This window comes from Mus caroli, unplaced genomic scaffold (assembly GCF_978045245.1).
Source record: "Mus caroli unplaced genomic scaffold, Mus_caroli_1 scaffold_4, whole genome shotgun sequence".
NCBI classification, from domain to species: Eukaryota; Metazoa; Chordata; class Mammalia; order Rodentia; family Muridae; genus Mus; species Mus caroli.
Window position 1 is genome coordinate 46,159,934 of NW_028227259.1, and position 23,813 is coordinate 46,183,746.

General features: G+C 37.5%; 2 protein-coding genes across 8 annotated transcripts in view; one reads left to right on the forward strand and one right to left on the reverse strand.

The window, feature by feature from the left end:
- Positions 1 to 2,328, forward strand: part of Cc2d2a (coiled-coil and C2 domain containing 2A) — a 104,691-nt gene extending 102,363 nt beyond the window's left edge. For all 5 annotated transcript variants that reach the window (XM_085836666.1, XM_085836671.1, XM_085836668.1 and 2 more), the window contains one exon: positions 2,106 to 2,328. In XM_085836666.1, coding sequence (XP_085692792.1) covers positions 2,106 to 2,139 — 34 coding nt within the window. In that variant the 3' untranslated portion in view covers positions 2,140 to 2,328. The remainder of the gene's footprint in view (positions 1 to 2,105) is intronic.
- Positions 1 to 23,813, reverse strand: part of Fbxl5 (F-box and leucine rich repeat protein 5) — a 38,137-nt gene that overhangs the window by 2,534 nt on the left and 11,790 nt on the right. Inside the window, exons 4-10 of one of the 3 annotated variants that reach the window (XM_085836672.1) lie at positions 21,172 to 21,358; positions 18,412 to 18,594; positions 15,463 to 15,588; positions 13,596 to 13,741; positions 12,629 to 12,711; positions 11,119 to 11,841; positions 3,778 to 3,926 (exon numbers count right to left, since the gene is read on the reverse strand). In XM_085836672.1, coding sequence (XP_085692798.1) covers positions 3,778 to 3,926; positions 11,119 to 11,841; positions 12,629 to 12,711; positions 13,596 to 13,741; positions 15,463 to 15,588; positions 18,412 to 18,594; positions 21,172 to 21,358 — 1,597 coding nt within the window. Of the gene's footprint in view, positions 1 to 3,777; positions 3,941 to 11,118; positions 11,842 to 12,628; positions 12,712 to 13,595; positions 13,745 to 15,462; positions 15,589 to 18,411; positions 18,595 to 21,171; positions 21,359 to 23,813 lie in introns of those variants that run through there. The other 2 variants (XM_021162478.3, XM_085836673.1) reach the window with 2 other exon arrangements.

Sequence of the window (23,813 nt, forward strand, 5' to 3'; positions counted from 1 at the left end):
CCCTTGAACCTTAATCTAATTAATGCTAGATGTACCTCACTATCATTTATCAGTACATAATTCTATTCTCAGCAACTACTAAAAACATGAAAAATTTAATTTTCCAAATAAAAAGCCAAACATGTCTGTATTTATACAACACACACACATTTTTGTTTGTCTCTGTTTTAAGGGACAAGATCTTCTGTCTTCCATGCTGGCTGCAAAGGTGTAGGTTCATCTTTGTATCTTAGCTTCCCAAGTAGCTGGACTACACAACTCCATATACCCTGCCTACACACATGCCCTTTATTCTTAATGACAGAAAGGTAAAGAAGGAATATTATACTGAATTCCACGGTGGCTTAGGAAAACAGCCAAAGCCAGACGCATCAAAGAGAAGTGCACACCTGGTTTTTAAGGGAAAGAGTAAAGGGCTCACTACACATCTGGTCAAGGATGCTATTCTCCCACATGACACAAGTCAAAGCACACTGCCCTGTGCATATCTGACTTCTTCCTAGCAAATTTCTGCCTCACTGTTGAAAAAAGGGAGTCAAACAATTATTCTGTATCAGGCTAAATTATAGTAAGAATATAGAAAATTAAAGAGTAAAATGGCATGTGTTAAAACAAAGAATCCTTTTTTATATTTAGATGAAAAAAGCTACAAGGAAGTTAATTGTATTTATAAAATGGCATGTTTTTCTTGGTTTTAAGTATATACTGCTCATGCTATGAGTATGTCTGCACTTACCTTCACTTACCTTTAATTCCTTTTTTAACTTAAATTAGAAACATAAGAGAGCAAATCATCTGAGACTGTCACCTTCAGAACTATGAGCTAATCTACCTTAACTGCTAAATTATGCACAAACTGAAATGCAAAGCAGCACAACAAAGTTACTCACTACATTGTTCAAATGTCCTTCAGAGCTCTAAACTATGCCAGACAACTACATTAGTGACAGAGATTTGTGTAAATATTACAGCTAAGACACCTCACACATCCAAACCAAGGGACAATTTAAAAATCATGGAGACTCGTTCAGAAGAATCAGAATGTATGTTTGGCATCGGAGCTTAGTACAGCATCTTGCTCAACAGAGTTCTGGAACAGCTGATGGCTAACATCTTTCGCAGTGTCTCTGCCAGTACTCAGGAAGCAGACTGTACTCTCTTTTTGTTTACTATCTAGTGTACAAGTAATGTTTATCAGCAATTAAGTTCTTTTACTAACAATGTGGTAATTATGTACATTTTCTTTTAACAAAATATACTTTAAATTAAATGTTACTTTCCAATCTGTATGCATCCTCATTACTCTGAATTAACCATGTACTAGATTAAGACTACTTTCAGAAATAAAAATGAGGGCTTCTAAACCCTCACCAAGCATTTCTGTGCAAGCTGAGTATTTTTTAAGAAACTATGTCAGTGGTGTCACCAGTGGGTACAATTCCAGTACCATCTAAATTGTATATTCTTTTACAAAACACACTGACTCTAAATACTGCTTTAAAAGCAACTACCTAGACTCCTAGAAAATGCATTTTATGAAAACTTTAAAGCATTCTATTTCTTCCAAATCATGGTCTATCAGGTTAAGAAAGGACATTTTAAAATTGTATTTTTTGAAGTACTGTAAATAGCTTTCAAACCTTTCAGATCTCCCAAGTTTCTACTGAAAATTAAAAATAAAAAAAAAAATTACATTCAACAGGAGTAAATAACTCCTTTGGAGTGCTAAAATTATATATTCAAAACAGATTAAGATAAAAATAATATTGAGAAAGTACAAAAGATTTTAAGCCCTTTAACTTTTTCATCTAAATATTTTCCAATAAGTTTAAAAACACTTAAGTACAAAGTAAGTAGGCAAATAATAAAACTGAACTAAAACTTAATACTTCCCACCAAAACATCTATATCCATTACACAAAACAAAGTACATTATGAAATTGTTCCCAAACACAAACTATACTAAAATTATACAGGCAACTTAAATGTAACATAAAATAAAATATCTTTATTAAAATTGCATATTAATTAGTCTTACAATGACGCCTGTAAGCTAAGCCTCAGGAAGCATTGTGTTTAAGAGCTGTATTTACTCTTTCTTTCAGACTGACAGACATGTACGTGCAGATACACACATGAGTGCAATGGCCACAGAGGCCACAACAGGGCGCTGGAGCCCCTGGAGCCAGAGTTACAGAGCTGTGCCTGCCACATGTATCTACTGAAAACCAAACTCTGGTCCTTTGTAACAGCAATATGGCGTCATCCACTTAACCACTGAGTCACCCGTCCAGCCCCCTGTGGCTTTATTTTTAACAATAAGCAAAAACGTCCATTCATGAACATATTTTGTTTTTATGTTCAGCTAGATTTAAAAAAGAAAAAAGAAAAAAAGCTTAATTTTTCCACTGCTTGGTTACACTGTCATCAAGAGAAAGCAAATATAGGCTCTACCAAGCTGCTTTTGTTAGGAACGTGTCAACTCTTACAGAATAAGAGCTGAGATCCCCTGTCTTCTCATTTATTTTAAGAGAAATCTAATTTCCAAGCAACAGAAAACTTGCTAACGTCTCTGCATTCTAAAATATTCTTCTCTCTAGTTTTCCTGAATCCTGTCAATTGTTCTCCCAGGGATCAACTCCGGTCTTCCCTCTCAGTTGACAATGAATTGGGCTCTCAAAACCAAAAGTGTACAGTATAAATAAAAGATAGGTGAATAAGAGAATGGAGCTATTTATATTTGTTTCCAGTTATAATACAGGATTTTTTTCTGTTTATTAATAATGAGAAGCAGCTTTATTTTGCTTCTGAAAAATTCGACTTCTACTAAATGAGATCAAATGCCCCAAAGAGCAACATGAAAATGCATGTTCCAACAGGCTCCATGAAGAGCAGAATAGACTTTTTAAAGGGGGGGAGGGGGGAGGAGGTTGTTTTCCTAGTGCTGTGTGTGTGTGTGTGTGTGTGTGTGTGTGTGTGTGTGTGCGTATCTGTCTATCTGTGTGTCTGTAGGGGTTAAGATGGGGGTCTCAAATAGCCCAGGATGAACTTGAAATAAAGGCTGTCTTTGGACTACTGACAGTACCTCCAGAGTGCTGAAACAAATGACAGGCACCGAGCTACTCTCTCGTTTTCTGTGGTGCTGGGCTTCATGCATGCTGGGCAAGCACTCTTCCAACCTGCATCGCCCCCAGCCCTGCTTCCTGACCTTTCGGTTGGTTCAGGCATCAACTTCTCAAACAGTCTAGAAATGTGTCATGCCTGTGGCATCTTCTCCAATCTCTTCTCAATACTACAGTCTCCACTCCTCAGTCTTGAGGACGAGTTCACATTACCAAAGTCTTCCTCTGTTACCCACCACACTAAATAAAGCAGTGCTGAGAGGGGGGAAAAATGAGCCTGTCAAAGAAATCACTGTATCTAGAAAATCAAGTTGTTAATGGGTAAACGCTAGAATACTACGATGGAATTCCCAACATCCTAGAATAATCTCCGTGTTTCTATAACAACTTGTCATTTTAAGTGATTTAAACTCTTACATGCCTAAAAATCTGGTACAATGGTAAGAAACTTACCTCCACAAAGTAAAAATGTGTTGTATTTTGCTTTTATTAAAGAACCAAATCATTTTAATTTTATTAAATTTAAAGGATTAAACCATAAAGTGAGATAATTTGTACAATTAGGAATCCAGAAAGCAAATAAAAACTATAAAAAATTATTAGAACTTCAAAAATCTTAAATTCTTCAAAGTATGTCACTGTAAAAAGGCATTACCGTTAATGTTGTCACAGTAGTAAAAGTATTCGTCATTTAGGGAGGGACACGCTGAGACCAGATCCTGCAGCCCTGCACCAGTTACAGTCAGACAGCCAGAGAGATTTAGGTGCTCCAGGTAAGGCAGCCCTCCTCCCAGAGTCAGAGCCCTGCAACACAAACACTGCAACAGTCAGGAAACAGGAACCTTGGCAACTTTCAATACTGCTAATGGTCCACTAGTATTTTACAGACCTCGAAAATTGGCAATAAATTAAGAATCTTTATAAAACACCAATAACTGACTCATCCTTAGACAGAAATATATCTGACTTCAAAAAAATATTCTAATTTTTCCTGAAGACTCCAATAAAGCATATGACACTTTTCTGTATAAAAACATTACAGCAACTTAATTCTCACACAAAGAAACACTGAGACCTACAGTTGTACTGTTCATTCTCCCATCAAGCTAAGAAAATAAAAATAATAAAAAAAAAAGACTGAAATCTGAAACCTAATTACCAGTCTCCCCCATAACCTAGTGAGAGGTAATGCCTGTAGTTCCTGACAGGGAAGAACTGAGCCACACAGAGATTAAGAATGAAAGCCCCCTCACTACAGATCAACTTCATCACCTGGATCAGACTTCAGGCGCTCTAATGCCAGGCATCTCATTGTTGGCATATTTAAAGCACAGTTCAATTTGGGAAAAGGTTTCCAGGTAACATCAGTCCAAATCCAGACACACAATAACTCTTAAGGTCTGACTACACAGAAACTCTATTACAAAGTTCCCGTGACCCAGAAGCTTGGTTCTATAGCTAAATCTAAAGTGGTTTCTGACCAATAGCAAGTGCATGTGCCATCTCCCCTAAGGACAGGTAACAGTCTAGGGGGGAAAGTCTGGGGTAATTATTCTGGGGAATTTGAGTGAGGTCTGCCTCTAGAGCAAAGGGTGGGGGGAAGTCTGCCTCCACAAACAGCAAGACCACCAGGTCATTAACAAAATCCACTCTCAGCTTTCTGGGTGGGAGGCAGGTATCTGATTACTATCTCCTCCACTGAGGAGATACTCCTGCGTGATTAACATTCTGTGAGGACTAGGATTCTGTATCCCCAACAACCTAGGAATTCCTCTCCTGGATATATCAAGAATAAAACTGAAACGGTCAAGTTTCTATACAATGATAATTAAAGGAGTATTAAAATATCAAAAAATGAGATAACTTGATTCAGAAGAGATAAATTAAGAAACTAGTATAACAAATTTAGTTTCTAAATGCAGTTATAGTACATTGGGAACCAATGTAAGAAGTAAACTAATATGGAGATAAGAACGAACTATGAATTCTGTTGGGTTTTTTGTTTTTGAAACATTCTTGCCAGACAGTACTGACTAGCCTAGAAGTCACTGTACAAACAGTTTGGCAGTAAACAGCAATTCTCCACTGACCTCTTCCTAAGAGCTGGGATTACGGGCATATGCCACACCTAGCCAGAACTACAGGAATTATCAATACTCAAAGAGAATATTGAATGGTAAAGATTGGAAAGGGCATGTTTTAAATCTATTTTATCTTATAATCTAATTTTAAAAGATTTTTCCCCATCATTTTTCCATCTCTAAAGACCTCAGGTTAACAATGGTAGTAGTTCAGAATCTATGTGGTTGACATAAAAGAGGAAATTTTTAGACAGGGTTTACAGTTCAAGTTAACCTTGAACTCATAAACCCAAGGATGGTCTGGAACTCAAAATTCTTTTGCCCAAGCCTCCTATGTGCTAGAATTAACGGGTCCAAGAAATTATTTTTTTAGACCAGGCTGGCCTCAAACTCAGAAATCCGCCTGCCTCTGCCTCCTGAGTGCTGGGATTAAAGGCGTGCGCCACCACGCCCGGCTCCAAGAAAAATTTTTAAAAGGAAGAACATACTTAAAATTCAATAATTCATAAAGTCTAAGACTTTGAGCAGTTCACAATAAAAAGTACCTTTCAAAGGGGAATCTGAAAGCTCAAATGGTGTCTGAAATGTAAAATGTTACAAATGTACCTATATCAGTCATTTTGTTCAGCCACTTGACTTATTAGCTCTTAGTGGAAAAACAAACAACTATAAATACAAACAAGCAATTACAAGACTGTATGACAAATACTCTTCTGAGAAGACACAGAAGGATCTTGAAAAAATCAGAAAATGTTTCTCATTCTAGCATAATGGCATATGTATGAAAGAATGATGAACAGGATTTAGCCAGTAGTACTATGTTACAAAGAGAAAATACAAAAAGACATAAGAAGCACAGTACCATAGAAAAGGAGAAAACAGCTGTTTACAGCTAACGCGTATGTGTGTATGTATGTATGTGCAAGTATGCCTGAGTGTGTGTGTGTGTGTGTGTGTACATGCACGCACACACACACACACATGTCTTTTGAGGGCAATGGTGAGAGTAAGAAAAAGTAAAGGGATATTAAAAGTTAAAATACTGTCTTTAGCCAAAGGCAGTATGACCCAATCAATGAAAGACTGAGGTATGATAACATACAGCAAGAAAATATATTCTAAAAAGATCTCTCTCATCTATATGTCTTGTCACAAATGCCCAAAGAAGCCAGACTCAAGCCAAAATAACAAAAAATATATATAATAAACAAATTCTGCCCTTAATGAGAGAAAGAAACATTTAAACAATAAAGAATACAAAAAGAAGAAAAAGCTACTGAAACAGGTACAAGTTATAGAACTGATGCAAGCAACAGTGACTCGGAGGGGTTAATTTTTTGTTTGTTTTTGTTTTTCAAGACAGGCTCTCCTGTGTAACCTTGGCTGCCAGGAACTTGTTCTATCCATCAGGCTAGCCTTGAACTTACAAAGATCTGCCAGCCTCTGCCTCCCAAGCATTGGGAGTTAAGGCATGTATCACCACCTCCTGGCAAAAGGGAAGATTAACAAATAAAACAAAGTCCCAAATTCAACAATATATAATTCAAACTGTCTAGTGTCCAACCAAAAATTTTTAAATATTAAGAGAATCTGAGAGAAAAATTATTAAAAACACACAATAGAAACACACATCAATAAATTATAAAAATGGTAAAGTTAGTAAACAATGACTTTAAGAACTTTTAGAAGAGATATCAGCAAGATAGCCAACTAAATGCCCCTAACAAATGGCCCCTAACCCAAATGCAGCCAATACAACCAATAAACACTATATTTTATTGAAGCCAACACAAGAAGAAGGACCAGTACACTAGAACCTGAAAGAAAACATCTCATCTCCAAAGCCCAGTCCCCAACCAGCAAACAGGATGAACTTCTTATCCAAAGTAAAAAGGAAAGTAAGAACCTCTAGCACCCCTGCAACCACTTTGAACACTCACAGTTCCTCACAGGTATTAAACACAACTGACAGCTACCTAGTGATCACGCAGCTGCGACATGCCAGAGGGAGCCAACACTGGGACCCATCTCCAACCCACACAACAACTGCATTACATAGTTTTGAAACCATGAACATCTGCTGCCCTGCTCCAGAGGGAAGGAGTCATGGCATCCTTCAACCTCTAAGGCTTTGTCATCAGTCATCTGATGACAAAGTCACCTGATGGCCCATGAATCCAGAGTCCCAGGGAGTCAGTGCCTTAGTCATGATTACGTCCCCTACCTGAGCCAAAATAGTACCCTTCTTCCAGAGAAAGCACCTTGGTCATCCTAAGCAGGCATACTATTCCCAGTTTGAGATGGTGCACTGTCTTCTGTGCCAACTAAGACCTAGGACCCTGGGCCCATGGTGCTGACGGGTGCTCCACAGTCACTGACATTAGTTTTGGTTTTACTTTATATACCTATGAGTGTTTGGCCTGGGTGTATGTCTATGTATCATGTGCATGTCTGGTACCAATGGAGGCCAGAAGAGGGCATTAGATCCCCTGGAACTGAACTTAGGGATTTCCTGTAAGCCATCATGTTGGTGATGGCTGAGCCATCTCTCCAACCCCAGACACGAAGGTTTTGGCTCATGTGAAACCAAGTCTGCCTCAGTTTCCTCTTCTAAGACTCAAGTGTCACAATAGGTTTCTGAGATTATAAGCTCAGAACTTGATTCTAAAGCTGCTCTCAGGGAACTAAACTCTGAAATACAGTATCTCTCCAGCTGCTTCTAAAAGATATGTCACATTAGAAAAAATAAAAAGACAAAGTCAGATGTTGTCCTGGTGGTGGGTCTCTGGAAGGTTTTGGTGCATGCCTAGTGTTTGGTGGTGTGAACAGAAAAGATCATTCAGTTCTAGGGGCAGTTTCCTTCCGTATAGTAAACTGTCATTTCTCCCCGATAAAAGTATACTGAAGGACAAGATTATTCACTCAACCTAGTGCCTTTGAGCAGCCAAGTATGGCCCATGAAGAGGCTCCTGGAGCCTGGCAGAGCGCATGAGCCGGCTCCAGGAACAGGTCTGGGAAGCAAGTACACAGCTTTATTCCCCCTTATGCTATCCTGAGCCAGAGCAAGCAACATAAGCTTGCCCTGCCAAACTCATGGGAGGTAGCGAGATACCCAGTATCCAGCATCCAGCAGCACTCCAGGACTTTAATCCCAGCACTTGAGAAAGCCAAGACAGCAGCATCAGGAGCTCAAGGAGGACAGCTTTGAATACATAAGTAAATCTGAGGTCAGCCTGGACTACCTGGGATTCTGGATCTAAATAAATCCCTTACTCACACCCCACCTGTGAACCCCCACAAAAAAAACAAACAGTTTGAAGGAAGGCACCTTACACACAGAGGAAAAAGTACTCTTAAAAGTCACAGTACCAGAAGTGAGCTACCTCTCTTATGTTCTGGCAGCCAGGAAGGCCACTACTACTGCTTTGTTTAAATAAATGTGATATTCCTACATGCTGGATTCTACTAAATATTTGTGTTTATGCTCACAGACTACTGTGGCTGTCAATTTTAGTCATGGATGAAAACTTTAAGCAGTTTTTTCAGAGAGTCAGAATTTGTCAAGCTACTGGGATTAGATGTCAGCGGCCACTGTAGAAGGTGTTATAATGAATGCTCAGACACAAATAAAGACCAGATTTGTTTATCAGCCCCTCCAAACGCAGATAACATCAGGGCCTCCAAAACTCAGATAATATCAGGGATGTGGGTATAGGATGAATCAAAAAGTTAGAATAAGGGGTATTGTATACTATTCCTCCTAAATTCAGACATTCTCTCCTAGAGGGAGAAGCTCAGAAGACTTAGTAAACTCACAAAACGAATGCAGGAAGTTCACCACACTTATAAGACTCAGCTCAAGACTCATAAGGAAGACTTCCAATATCACACAAGCAGGAAATAACTGTGGAGGGTAAGAAAACTCTTCTTTAGAGCTAGTTAAAGAGAGAGCTGGGTACAGCGTTTATGACTCATCGAGGGCTTTTCAGTGATGCAGCTACCTCTAAGATTCACATTTAAGATCAAGAGACTCCAGAGAGCCAATCTCAAATAACAGAAGCTGGAAGACAAATTTTTAAACTTATTACAAAGTTATGGTTACTAATATTGCACTGTTATTTCTATTTACGTTAAAACACTATATGTTTAGTCAGAACAACTGGATAAGCAAAACAAAGTAAAGGCACCCAAACAGGAAAGTTATAATTTAAATGATCTGTTTATAAATGATATAAGTAGAAATCCTTAAAGACTTAAGGGTATACCTCAACTGAAGAGCACCTTGACATATCCAAAGTCCTGGGTTAGTTCATGGGGGAAAAGGTTCAAAAAACAAAACAAAAAAACCCAAAACAAAACAAAGCCACATACTTAACACAGATACAACTAAAAAGTTATGAAAACAGATGTGTAACAAACCAACACACAAAACCCGATTCTGTTACTAAACATTGTCCAGATGAGGGCATTCACACATCTACAACCTCAGAACTTGGGGAGCTGAAAGAGTTCGAGGGAAGCCTCTACGATGAATGCCTGTCTCAAAACTATTATTTTCTATACACTAATTGAAAAAGGAAATTAAGAATGCAATTCTATTTACAGTAGCATTAAAAACCATGAAATCCTAAAGTACTTGACTATTTCTGCTTATTTTAAACTATAGGTCTGTATGTTTCTGCATTTTAACATTGTATAACTGGAGCTAGAGAGATGACTCGGAGATTAAGAGTACTAACTCCAGTAGACCCAAGTTCTGTTCCCAGCACCCTCATCAGGCAGCTCACCACCAACCATAACTCCAGTTCCAGAGGACCCATTGCATCTGGCCTCTGCAGGCACCTCCATATATGTGCAAATGCAAAAACATACACCTACATACATAATTAAAAATAAATCTAAAAACAAAAAGAATATCCATAACCTAATATATCTAAGTGGGTCCACCTAAGGAAGATCTGGCTGCTGAGATCTGCCTCTCAGCCTCTGAAGAGATATTCAACACTTTACTCCCACTTTTCTCTCCACTTAAAAGGGTTGGAGCAATTAATATTCTATGCTGAAGATTGGGCCTCTAGGGTTAGGATGTTCACACAGTTGAGTTGCTAGAGTTCCTGGCACAAACAAAGGTCTAGGTTTGATCTGCAGCAATGCTGAAACTGAAGATAGTGTGCCTGTATGTATGTGTGCATCAAATTGCTACCTGGTCCTGCAGAGGACAGAAGAGAGCACTGGGTCACCTAGAACTGGAGATACAGAATGTTTCCGGCTCCCGTGAGCTCCCATGTGGGTGCTAGGAAATAGGACTGCAGTAAGTATGAAGGCACCCTGGGAAAGAGTGAGACCTTGCCTCAAGAAAGCAGTAAGTGTTGCCTTTAATCATAACACTCAGGAAGCAGAGCTAGGTGGCTCTCCTCAAGTTCAAAGCTAGACTGGTCCACAAGGCAAGCACCAGGCCAGCCAAGGTTACTTACTAACAGTGTCTCAACAACAGCAGCAACGAATGGACACAGATCAACAGCAATTTGGTTTATAGGCACTTCACGGTATAAAAATCACACCAAACTACAACAGACATGGTTGACAAAGTCCTCAATATAAAATTTACTTCTGTAACATATCCTTGAGATTATAACCTATACATTGATCTACCAAACTGTATTATAAAAATGTAATGTGGCCAATTACTAAGCAATTAAACTTCTAAATGTATATTCCTATATATTCCACAATGTATTTGAACTGACTAAAATGAAACTTCAGGTTGGTATCAGAAGCACTATTGCTCCAATACTTGTAACAAACCTTGGTTAACTTTCTTGCTTAAAAAAAGCCAAGTGAAAAACTTAGATAAGGACTGTAATATTTCATCTGCAAATACATCCATTTCCTAATAACTAGAGCTGATCACCCACCTGAGACCATGGTCTGTGATCTGGTAACATCCAGACAGACTGAGAAACAAAAGTACTCGCCCAGTCTCTTGGTCAGACTTTTCACTCCCAAAATAAATTAAGTCTTTCCCCCTGGGCAATGTAGTCCTTAATGCTTTTCTACACATTGCAGAAGTCGCTGGGAGTGTAGTCATAGTTCTTAAAGCTGTCCCAGTACAACAGAATGAATGACCACAATATGCAAAGGCTGGAGAAGCACAATGCTGCTGCCAACAGATACTAGTCCTTAATCCGACAATGTCCTTACTGTAACAACCAGAGGAGGAACAACCAAAGTTGGAGGCTGTTTCCATCACACAGAGACTCTCAACATTTCTGTGTCTCCACTCCACAGCATCTTCAATATCAGCCAAATCTTCGGCATCTAGCATCCACACATAAGGAGAAGTCAAACTTCCAGAAGACACAGGTTCAGTCCAAGAGCGCTCGTTGTCTATTTCTTCACCAGCGCCTTTGTCAGTTAAATTGTGCAAACAGGCGTACTGCGTGGTGGATGGCATGGTAATGTCTTTATTCGTCCATGGAGTTGAAGCAGCCTTGCCTGCACTTTTCAGAAAGCCACTCTGATGAGATGTCAGAACTCCAAGAGCTCTAGAAATCTTCTCTAGAGCCATGTCTGTGATTTTTTCACATCCAGACAGATCAAGATGCCGAAGACTCTGGCAGCAACCAAGCCAAGACCAACTACAAGAGGGAAGAAGACTATTAAATTCCTGAAAAGCATTAAACGATACATACAGATAGATGGGTAAGAGCATTACTCTAAGTACAATACTTAAACATTTCTGGAATTTCAATCATCAGGGAATATTTTAAGTGCTAGGGATAAGAAAAAAAAATACTAAGACAAGTAATTAAAGAAGGAAAAAAGAAAGCAGAAAGAAATGAATAGGAGAAACTTAGTTTCCTGTACAAAGTAAGCAGTTAGAGGGGAGGTAGCACACACATGAAAGAGTTGCTACAGTATAATGAAGATACAGAAGAAACAAACTCTAGAAACAGGTAAAGACCCTTTCTCTCCCTTTGAAACAGGATATATCAGAACTGTGAAGAAAGGAGAGCTAAAATAACAAGAAACCTAGCAATCTCCAAGGAAGAATCATTTGTCTGGCTTGAACAGACTGGTACTGAACCCAAAAACAATGAATTACATTAAAAGGGAGCTCTGTGAAAAGGCACTTAAAATCTGGAATAAAACCTTGAGAACAGTAACACTGATCTAGACAACAGCAAGCCTAGCAAGCCTAGATAAGACATACAAATGGCAGGTACTCATGTTCTGGATCAGCTGCCACATGTGAACAAGGGGAAAAGCTTGGGAAGGTTCTATCAAGTTACCACCATACATGGCAGGCATTTAGTAACAATACAGAGCAGGATTAGTAAACAATAATTATGTAAACAAGAAAATAGACAATCTTTTGCTGGCTTTGCTTTATTTTACTATATTTAGATATTTAAAATAAATAACCTGTCAAATGCAGAATCGGAAATGTCGGTCTGGGTAAGATCCAGATGTTCCAGGTTAGGGCAAAGCTCTAAAATCTGCCTAACCTAAGAAGTAAAGAAATCCACTGTGAGGACCTGTGGGAACTTCAGTTAGAAAAGCAACAGACAATGATAACTATAACACAGTGGTTTTTCCTAAGTCTACATGTATACTGAAAGAAAAAAAAAAATCACTCCAAGAACGCTTTAAAATAGTTACACTCTGTGCTCAAATTTTGTTTTGATGAGGTGTATGTGGAGGCCTGAAATTAACCCAGTGTGTCTTCCTCCATCTAATTTTCTGAGCCACAATCTCTCGCTGAACTCTAAACCATAGGTTCTGCTACTGTAACTGCACAGTAAGTACCAGGTATCTGCCTGTCTCTGCACTCATTTCTCCTGGCCCCAGCACTATGGTTACAAATACATGCCATTATACACATATCTACATTCTGGGGATCCAGGTTCTCACACTTGCACAAAAGGCACTTTACCAAATGAGCTTTTACCTCTCCAATCCCTGGGCCCTTATTTCTAGTAATCTTCTTAAAGTTTCTTAGAAATTAGACCCAGAAAAATCACCCTTTTAAAGGAATACTCAAGGAGATTATATGTAGGAAGTCATAATTTTATAAAACTAATTATCTCACTTGTGCATCTTCCTATGCCTTGCATGTTATAATCAACTATATAGAATTAAGACTCACCACTTAACATCTATAAATCCAAGTAAACGCTTAGCTGACTAGTTTTAGTTCCCTTAGCTATAACACAGGCAAGATTTCTATGCTACATAGAATACCCTAAGAAATGAAATTATATGAAAGTGAACAGTGTACTCCTATCCATGGGAAGACACTATTCTTTCCCTCTTAAACATTAATAAGTAAACTAAAGTTGTCTCACTGCTATTTTTCTTAATACTCAAGCTAGTGTTCATTTGTACATACCATTTTGCTGGAGACTGCAGAGCTGTATGCTAACACTAAAGTTTTTACAGAGGTACCAACATATGGCAGAACATTATGAATTAAGCCATGGAGTAAACGTTTTTCCATTTGTGCAATGCTGATAGCAACCGATTCCTCTGCAGACTCTTCTGTAAAATGAATTCAAACATCTAAGAACTAGATATACCAATTTTAAGTATGCCACCAATAGGATGCATCAAAATATTAAATATGAAATACTCTATACTACCCTCACTTTTGCAAACAATTCACTTTCCAGCAACAAGAAAAAGTTCTGAATAGTCAAAGAACTGTAAAACTCATTCAAGAGAAGGAATAAATGATCCATAATTTTTTGGCTTTTTTTAAGCTAACATAAGTTATTCTAACTAATTAAAAAGGACACCCAGAGCTAGATATGAACAACGCCATTAACCTAATCAGTACGAATCTTCAAGCAAAGACACCTCAGCTCGTAAGAAGTTTAAACATAAGCATGGTTTCCTGCACTTGGTAATTTTTATAAAGCTTGGATGTCTATAACACGTAATACTTCTCTAACAACAAACAAGAAACTAAACAGGTTTAGCTTGCCAGCAGACTGTTTTTACAGGATGAGTAAAGACCTGAATTCAACCCCAAAATTAAGGAAAAGAAATTTTCCTACAATCCCAATTTAATAAAAAGAAAACACACTGTACGTAAGCCTAAAATTTGTATTAATTTTCAGGATTCTATCTTTACTATACTTACCTAAACTCCTAACCTTAATGTACTAGGTATGCTTTGTTTACAAAAAAAAAAAAAAAAAAAAAAACTACAGTTACATATTCTACTGCCTGCCACAGAGAAGCATACAATTGAAGCTAACTAGACTAATATCTGCCTTATTAAACAAATTTCCAAACTCCTAAAACTATACTAAAATAGGTCCTCTCCATAAAAATCTGAACCACTTTCACTACTGGAGTAATAATCACTGTAATTCTTCTCTATACATATACATCTTCCACCAGACCAGCTTATCTTAGTTTTATAAACAGACACTTCTGAAAATTTCTCATCTATAAATTTTCACTATTTTATGATCTTTTAAAAATTATCTAAAGTAATAAATATATAAGACACAATCTAATCTGTCTTCCTCCTCTATACTTCCAAACATCACTGTGAATCTCTATTACAGCAATTCTCATTATGTACCTCAAACAAAGATATTATATATTCTAAATTCTCCCTTACTTCTCTTATTTAACAGTAGGGATGAATTTTTATCCACTCTCAGACCATCCCTCATATAGTACTTAATGGGGGTGGACCAAAACTGTGCAACACAATTAATTTTCACGTATGATTTTTTTGTAGTGTTGGAGACTAAACCCAGGGCTTTATACATGTTATACTGAGGTCTACCCTAAGCCACACCTACCCAAAGTCTCTCATACACATTACCTCTTAACTCTGTAACGACCTTGAGGCAAGGGACATGACTTTCCACACATGCCATCATCCTGCCTTCCAATTCTCAACCACAGATGATTCAATAAACGCTGATGGACTGATTAACCAAAATACTCCTAATCACATATTGTAAACTGTAAAGACTATAATGAAAATAGTTTATTTCCACACAAAAATAGCCATCAGTTTGATTTTAAATATTAAAAAAGAAAACATTCTCTTTTAAAAATACTTCTAACAAGAAATTCTAAATTTACTTATTATTCCTTCAAGTTCTTCAGAGAAGAAGGCTTTTAAAGTCTTTAGAAAACATAAAAAACATGAACTTTAAAGGCCTAATAATTATTAAGCAGAATGCCTATTATTTAAACACCATGTAATAATTTTTATTCCAAGTGTGAAATACCAGATTCATCTATATCGGCATCTTCATCCCACTCCTGGAAAGCACGACTTTCATCTTTCCTATTTCTCACCCATTCCTCATCAGGCTCAGTATCAAGTTCAGTGGCAGGACCACTATACCAGTCACCTATACCGTGAATGGACGAGAGGAACAAAGTCAAATTAGACAGATCGTTATAATCTCCTATTCACATTTGAACTTCAGGCAATGGCTATTTTTAGAAATATCTGTGATTAAAAAAAAAAAAAACCTACACATAGATAGATAGGCAAAGGATTCAATTTTTTTTTTTTTTTTTTTTTTTTTTTTTTGGTTTTTCAAGACAGGGTTTCTCTGTATAGCTCTGGCTGTCCTGGAACTCACTTTGTAGACCAGGCTGGCCTCGAACTCAGAAATCCACCTGCCTCTGCCTCCCAAGTGCTGGGATTAAAGGCGTGCGCCACCACCGCCCGGCTAGGATTCAATTTAAAACATAAAAAAGAACTATGACTATATGAGTTTAATTAATAGTTCTAATTACTAACCAACAGTAAGTATTTCCCAGAGTAATCTTTCTTTAAAACTAAAGAAGATGAACTTGAGAAGCTTACAGTCTGCTGTATACCTGCCATGTATCTGTGTTACTCTTTATAAAGGTTATAAAAAGCTTAGTATAATGAGGTTTCTAAGCATAATATAATTTTTAAAATATTATCAGTATTTATAGGTAAAATTTTTTAAATTACTAGAAATAACCTAATCTTTTTTTCCCTGCTGTGACTTCACTTTGGGTCCAGAAATAGCCCCATTCTGAGGACAGCTAGCTTCTCTATACTGATTGGTCAGCAATGTACAGTAGATAGGAAGAGAAGATGGGACACGCTGAAGTAGAGCAAGATCATAAATGTAAGCTCCTACAATCACAGTACATATATGTTCATGAAGATACAGAAAATAACAATCAATTTATTACATTCTTAAAATTATATCTTCCTAATAAAAAAATTTAAAAAAAAATTATATCTTCCTTAAGATTTCCCAACCTAGGGGGGCTGGTGAGATGGCTCAGTGGGTAAGAGCACCCGACTGCTCTTCCGAAGGTCCAGAGTTCAAATCCCAGCAACCACATGGTGGCTCACAACCATCCGCAACGAGATCTGGCGCCCTCTTCTGGAGTGTCTGAAGACAGCTACAGTGTACTTACATATAATAAATAAATCTTAAAAAAAAATAAAAAAAAAAAAGATTTCCCAATCTAGACACCATTGACATCTGAGGCTGGGTAAGTTGCTGATCAATGGATTACAAGGTACTCAGTAGCAACATAGCCTCTACCCACTATATCAATGGTTCTCAACTTTCCTGATACTACAGTCATTTAATATAGTTAGTTCTTCATGTTGTGGTGACCTTTTGTTGCTATCTCAGAACTGTAATTTTATTATGAATCATAATACAAATATCTTATATGTAGGATATCTGATATGCAACCCCAGAGGGGTCCCAGCCCTCTGAGATCCACTGCACTAGATGTTGGCACAGTAACCAGAACCAAGAGAGGCAAGGATGTCTCTGCAAATATCCAAATGGCAAAAACAAATATCATAAACAAAAGGAATTTTTAACCAAGGTCTAAATGTGTTAAAAACAGAAAAACATGAAGTTGCATATTTACCATGCAGTGGCTACATGAAATAAGCAATATCACCTTTGATAATATTCAAACCAGTATTTGAATTTGTCTTAATTCTTAAAAACAGCTGAACAAGAAAAAAACCTGATTCATTCATGTGCCTTATCTGATGTTTACTCAAGTTTACCATCCTACAAGTAATATGAAAAATAAATCCATACAAAACTAACTCTGATCACTTCTAAAACACTAAATATTTAACAACTCCCTCATCAGGTGCCTCTAATTTCAGCACTAAGGAGTTTGATGCAGGAGGACAGAAATTAAGAGGTCAGGTGAGGCAGTAGAATGTTCAAAGCACAGTGCTGGCAGAGGAAGAAGGTGGACCTGGGTGAGATCCAGGCCAGCCAGGGATACACAGTAAGATAGTAAAAAGCTGTCTTTCAAAAAAAAAAAAAATAACCACAAAACAAACAAACAAACAAAAAACCCAAAGAGCTATACATCTTACCAAATAAACTGTTTTTAATAAGACTCATAATTTAAATCAGTCAAATTTTTCTTAAGAAATACCTATTTCCATTGCAAAATTCCCTATAAGGTGAAATTTTGAAGATGATATTTAAAAGAGTGTTTTAATTCAGTGATGAAGTAATGTAGTATGCAATAGCTGTAAATGTGCCGTGATTGTATTATATACTCATGGGGAGTTTCTCTAAACCTTCATATGCGAAAGTAAGTTGGCGCAATGTAACTAATGTGATTTAAAGAGCAATACATTAACCATCACTGTAAAAAGTTATGTCAAAGACAAAACCAGAGTCAGTTACTTTAAGCCATGACCAAAAGGAAACTGTATAGATCTCACCTTTATATTTTACAGAACTGATTCTATGTTTAAAATACTCAAATAATATAATTATTTAACAGTTCTAAAAAAAAAATCACTTACATTTATCTTAAACTTTTGCTATGAAAAATTCCTACAACTGTCATATGTATAAAGATACAGTACAATGAAATTCTGTGTACCCATTTTTTTATCTTCAACAATTATCAACATTTTACCAGTAGTTTTTACAATCTCTCTGACATATTTTTCCCCATTATTCTAACGGTAGTAGCATCCATTAATAATTTACTCACAAATACTTCACCATGACTAACTCTTCTAAACTGTATACTAAAACCAAATCAACTATAAAAAATCTATGTTTTAGTCAAACCCTCGAAGTTTCCTTCCCTTCCCTGGCATTATATAGTAAAGGCTGTTATCATTTGTCTAAAAAGGCAGACTGGAATACTTTTTAAACAAATTCAAAGTCCCATTTACCTACCTCTTGCCCAATGAACAGGGTAAAGATGTTTCCACAAAGATCCTGTTTTTGCCAGCTGAGACCACTTAGTACTGACTTGACTACACCGACACAATTCTTGAGGATTAAGGTAACTGAAAATGGACAGCATTACCTCAGGAGGAAGATGGGTTATACCTGTGGAGTGTTCTGACACTTCCGCTTCTGAAATAAAAAAGAAAACCTTTAACAGTTCGGCTACATGAGCAAATAAATGCATTAAGAAATTACAATCACGAGTAAAAGCCAGTGCCTGAAGTCGATTCCTTCCTGCTTGCAACATGTGAAAAGGAAATAACACCTATTAGAGGGAACATGGGGATGTTGAACTTGTTAAGAACCCGTGGGTTAAACTATCACGGCCCAGATCATACTTCATCAGTGGGAGCAACAATAATGAACACAGAACTGACTTCCTCTTACAGAGGCATCATAGACAGAACAATACTCACTTTGTAGCATAAGCAGCATCATTTGAAAAAGGAACCAAACAGGTTACACTGCTTTAAATCAGCAAGCGTATACTAGGCCAGATTATGAGCTCTACAAAGCATTATTAAATGACACACATGCTCACATTTTCTATTCATGCACTGAGGCTCTTGTTAGTTCCTTCCGTGTGTTCCCTCTGATTTTGACATTTCATAAAAGGTCTTTAATTTACAGATGCCTTAACCTACTTAAGCTATGTGCCTACTCTGTAAACCAATTTCCCTAGCAAACTCGTAAGAAACCTTCTGTTATTATTATCAACTTCCTATGATTCTTCTGAAGGAAAAACGAACATGGGGTGCTATGATAAAGCGAGCTAAGTACTATTTAAGGATTTGAGATCTGCAGGGTAGTGGTGGCACCTTTAATACCAGCACTCAGGAGGCAGAGGCAGGCAAATCTCTGTGAGTTCAAGGACAGCCAGGACTACACAAAGAAACCATGTCTCAAAAAGGCAAAAAAAAAAAAAAAAAAAAAAGGAGGAGGAGGAAGAGGAGGGAAGGGGGAGATGGAGGGACAATGAGGAGGATAAGAAGAAAAATTTCACTATCTTATGTATATGGTTTGTCTTTACAAAGAATCTTCAATATAGAAACATATGATCAAACGACTTTAAACTGCCACTTTTAAAGTGCCAAATATTTACACATAAAGTAGCTATAATTTGCTTTGAAGGAGAGAGAAAATTAAATGTGTGACGCTTTTAAACTTCATCTTATAGTTACAATTAAACAAGACTTAACAGGCTTTGGCATGGTCTCCAGGGCACAAGCTGGAGTCCAAGAGTAAAGCTCATGAACTTTATGGGTTTAATCACAGCTTCAACTTGCTTTTGTTTAAACATGAATCTGACTACTTTTATATTGGAAAAATACCAATTTCAAAAAATTGTACAGTATTTTACAGGACTAACATTGCCATTGCTAATTGAGAAGCAGAAATGCTACTAGAGGAAGGATGCCAACCATTTGTATTCTTTTGTTTGTCTGTCTATGTAGCCCTGGCGGGCCTGGAATTTGCTATGTAGACTAAGCTGGCCTCAAACTTGGAGATCTGCCTGCCTCTGTGCCTCCAAAGTGCTGGGAATTAAAGGTTTGTACAACCATGCCTAGAACTAACAGGTTTTTTAATGTTTTAAAAAGCAAAACAACTGAAATGAATAAAAATAATCAAAGTCTACTAGAAGAAATAAGCATCTATTTTATCTGCACTTCTTGTATGCATTCTCAAAAAAGACTAGAGTTTTGCTTTGTTTCTCTCTCACACTCACTACCCTGAACATTACTGGAGATAAACTGAGAGAATGATAAACATCAGAGGATAAAAATAAAATTATAAATGTTCTTTTCCTTAACTCACAAGGAACAAAAGTGCACCTAACCTAGCAACCATGATGGCTGCTGAGTGCGTAGATCATCGACTGCTCTCCATGGACAACATGAACTGGTTGATCCCTGGAATGGACAAGTTGTCTAGGAACCATGGCTCACTGCTGCTGCCTAGCATTTGGACATTTAGGAAGTTTTTTATTTTCTACTCAGCACGTAAGCTAGGCCAACAGAAAAAGGGTCAAAATTCAAAACTGAAATATACAAATTACTTTCATGCCATTATAAAGCCCAAAAATTCTATGTTAAACCTAATTCAAGGACAATGTTTATAAAATAACTGATTTTGAAAAGTGAAAAAATACACAAAAATAAAACATGCTATTGAGAGGCTGGAGAGATGGCCCAGAGGTTAAGAGCACTAGCTGTTCTCCTTGAAGACCCAAGTTCTATTCACAGGATCCACATGGTAGCATATAATCAACTGTAACTCCAGGACCAGAGGATCTGACACCCTCTTCTGGGGTATGCAAGTACTGAATGCAAATGGTACACAGGTACACAAAAACTTTTAAACCTGTCACTATAATCAAAGGAGCTCAGAAAACTGGCTGATACTATACTATTACTCTGAACATAGCAGTCCTGAATGTTCACTGGTCAAAATAGTACTAATTTTATACCTACAAATTCACTCAAAGAAACACCACACTGCATGTAACCCAACCCTAGATGGAAGAATATTGTAAACACTAAATTCTACTAAATAAAAACTACTGTCTTCAATTATCGCTTTATGTGAGAATGGTTTAAACTAACCACAGTATGATCCTGACCTAAATTTTTTCTCAAACAGAATCTGTGACAAAATGTCAACAGCACTGACTAATAAACTGTTCTATCAAGAACAGGTGAGTCTTACCAGTGTCTGCCTTCTCATCCACAGAGTACTTGAGAACTTTCTGTCGCTCCTCAGCTTGGTTCCACAGACTGAGCCCTCTGAGGAGCTCTGCTGTGTCCTTCTGCGAGCAGTGCTGTGCAATCACTTTCTTTTTGATATCTTTAAGCTCCTCGTAGGTAAAATATTCCATTAACATGGGCTGAAAAACCTAAATTCAAAGTATTCACCGGGAAAGAATTTCAATTTATTTTACCCAAAACTCTTTACTAATGGTTCAAACCAAGTTCTATGAATATACATTTCAAAGAGATAAAAATTGTAGTTATTACCATTAAATTATCAAAACATTTGTATTTCTCTGATTTTGCAAGCCTCTATAAATTTTTAAAGAACAGGAAGGTTTTCCTGTACCAAGCTTGTTAAATAGTCAATCATTTAGTTATTATTAGACATTTAGCCCAGTACCTGCCTGTGGTGGTTTGAGAAAGATCCCATAGGCTCATATATTTGAATGCTTAGTCATCAGGGAGTGGCACTATTTGAGAAGGATTAGAAGGTATGGTCTTGTTGAAGGAAGAGTGTCAAGTGTGTCACCGTCGGTGAGCTTTGAGGTGTCAAAAGCCTAAACCAGGCCATCGGGGAGCACAGGGGGTTGGCAGGGGCAGAGGGGGGGGGTTGCTGTTCTGTCCACTTGCCTGCCTACAGATCAGGTTACAGCTCTTAGTTACTTCTCCAGCACCATGCCTTCCTGCTCCCTGATGCCATGTTCCCTGCCATACTCACAGAGTTAGCCCCTGGAAGTTGAAGGCAAGCCCCAGATTAAATGTATTTCTTCTGTAAGAGTTGTTTTGGTTGGTACTAAGTAACTGAATTCTAACAGAACAGGGCCTTTCCCTTACATGAGTATGACACCCAACTCTAACAATCCCAGCTCAGTCGATATGACCTATCCAACCTGCTTGTTCTAAACATTATTTTAGTTCAGTGGGTCCTGAAAAACTTTTCAGAGATTTCTTCTGCAAAACAGCCCTAACCTCCAATTTACAGGATTATAATCTTTTTTTTTTTTTTTTTTTGGTTTTTCGAGACAGGGTTTCTCTGTATAGCCCTGGCTGTCCTGGAACTCACTTTGTAGACCAGGCTGGCCTCGAACTCAGAAATCCGCCTGCCTCTGCCTCCCGAGTGCTGGGATTAAAGGCGTGCGCCACCACGCCCGGCTGGATTATAATCTTTAAATGAACAACCAAAGCTTTGTTGTTGCTTCCAGTTTGGTGTTTCTATGGGATCCCTGGGTGTGCAGCTGGAAGCTCTCTGATTCTTGTGCCTTCTCTTGGGTTCTTTTTCGTCTGTTTGTTTTGTTCAATTCTGAGCACTAGCTTTTCTGTTTTACCTTATTATAATTTTACTATTCCACAGAAGCCTGTTTGTTTTCTAATGAGAAGCAGAAAAGGAATTTGATCCAGGTGGAAGGAGAGGTAGAGAGAAGCCAGGAAGAGTAGAGAGAGGGGAAACCATAGCCAGGATATATTATGAGAAAAAAAAATTTTTTCAAAAAGAAAAAAGACTGTTTGTTACCTTGGTTTCAGCACAGGCTACATATTACAATGTAAAGAATAATATCAACTACCAAAGAAGAACACCAAGGCAATGCTGCCTATCCCAAGTAGAGTTTTGAAGGTAGCCTACACTTTATTTTATTATCAAGGCATTATAAAATGAAAACATAATTGCAAATCACTACAATAAATGATTTACAACTAAAAAAAGAGGATCCATAGGCCAACAAGGTGGCTTGGTGGGTAAAAATATTTGCTCCCAAGAAAGATGACCTGAGTTGAATTCTCAGAACCCATAGTGGAAGGAGACAATTCCCAAATGCACAATGAATGTTTTGGCTTTGTTTTTCAAAGTAGAGCTGGAAAGATGGCTAGGCAGTTAAGGGTCCTTGCTGCTACTGTGAAGGGCCTGGGTTTGGCTTTAGTGCCCACATGGTGACTCACAAGCATCTGGAACTTCACTCCAGGAAAACAGACATTGTCCTTTGGCACAAAGTGCACAAACATGCAGAAAAACACACTCATACATGTAAAATGAAAATAGATCTTTAAAAGAGAAAAAAGGCAGAAGTAGTCAGCCCTCATAGGATAGTCTCTCTTTATCTTACACTGGATACTTAATCATCCTTTATCACTCAAAGAAAACAAATTGTTTTGCAGTGTGTTAGTGATATGCTAATGCGTGTATGTGAGGCACAACAGTGATAAACTTAGCCACTATTTAATTACTCAAGTTCACTAATGAAAAAAACGCTAAAAACTCTTTAAACCTGGCCAAAAGAAAATATTTAAAGATTTACAGAATCTTCTAAAAGTTCTGAAAAATTAGTGACAATTATGAAAATGTATCACACTGCCATCACACATAAAAATATACTTATGGGGCTAGAGAGATGGCTCAGCAGTTGAGAGCACTGACTGTTCCTCCAAAGGTCCTGAGTTCAAATCCCAGTACCACATGGTGGCTCACAACCATCTGTAATGGGATCTGATGCTCTCTTCCGGTGTGTCTGAAGACAGCAACAGTGCACTCACATACATAAAATAAATATTTAAATATATATATATATATACATATACTTATTCTTAAGTAAATAAAATCATTCA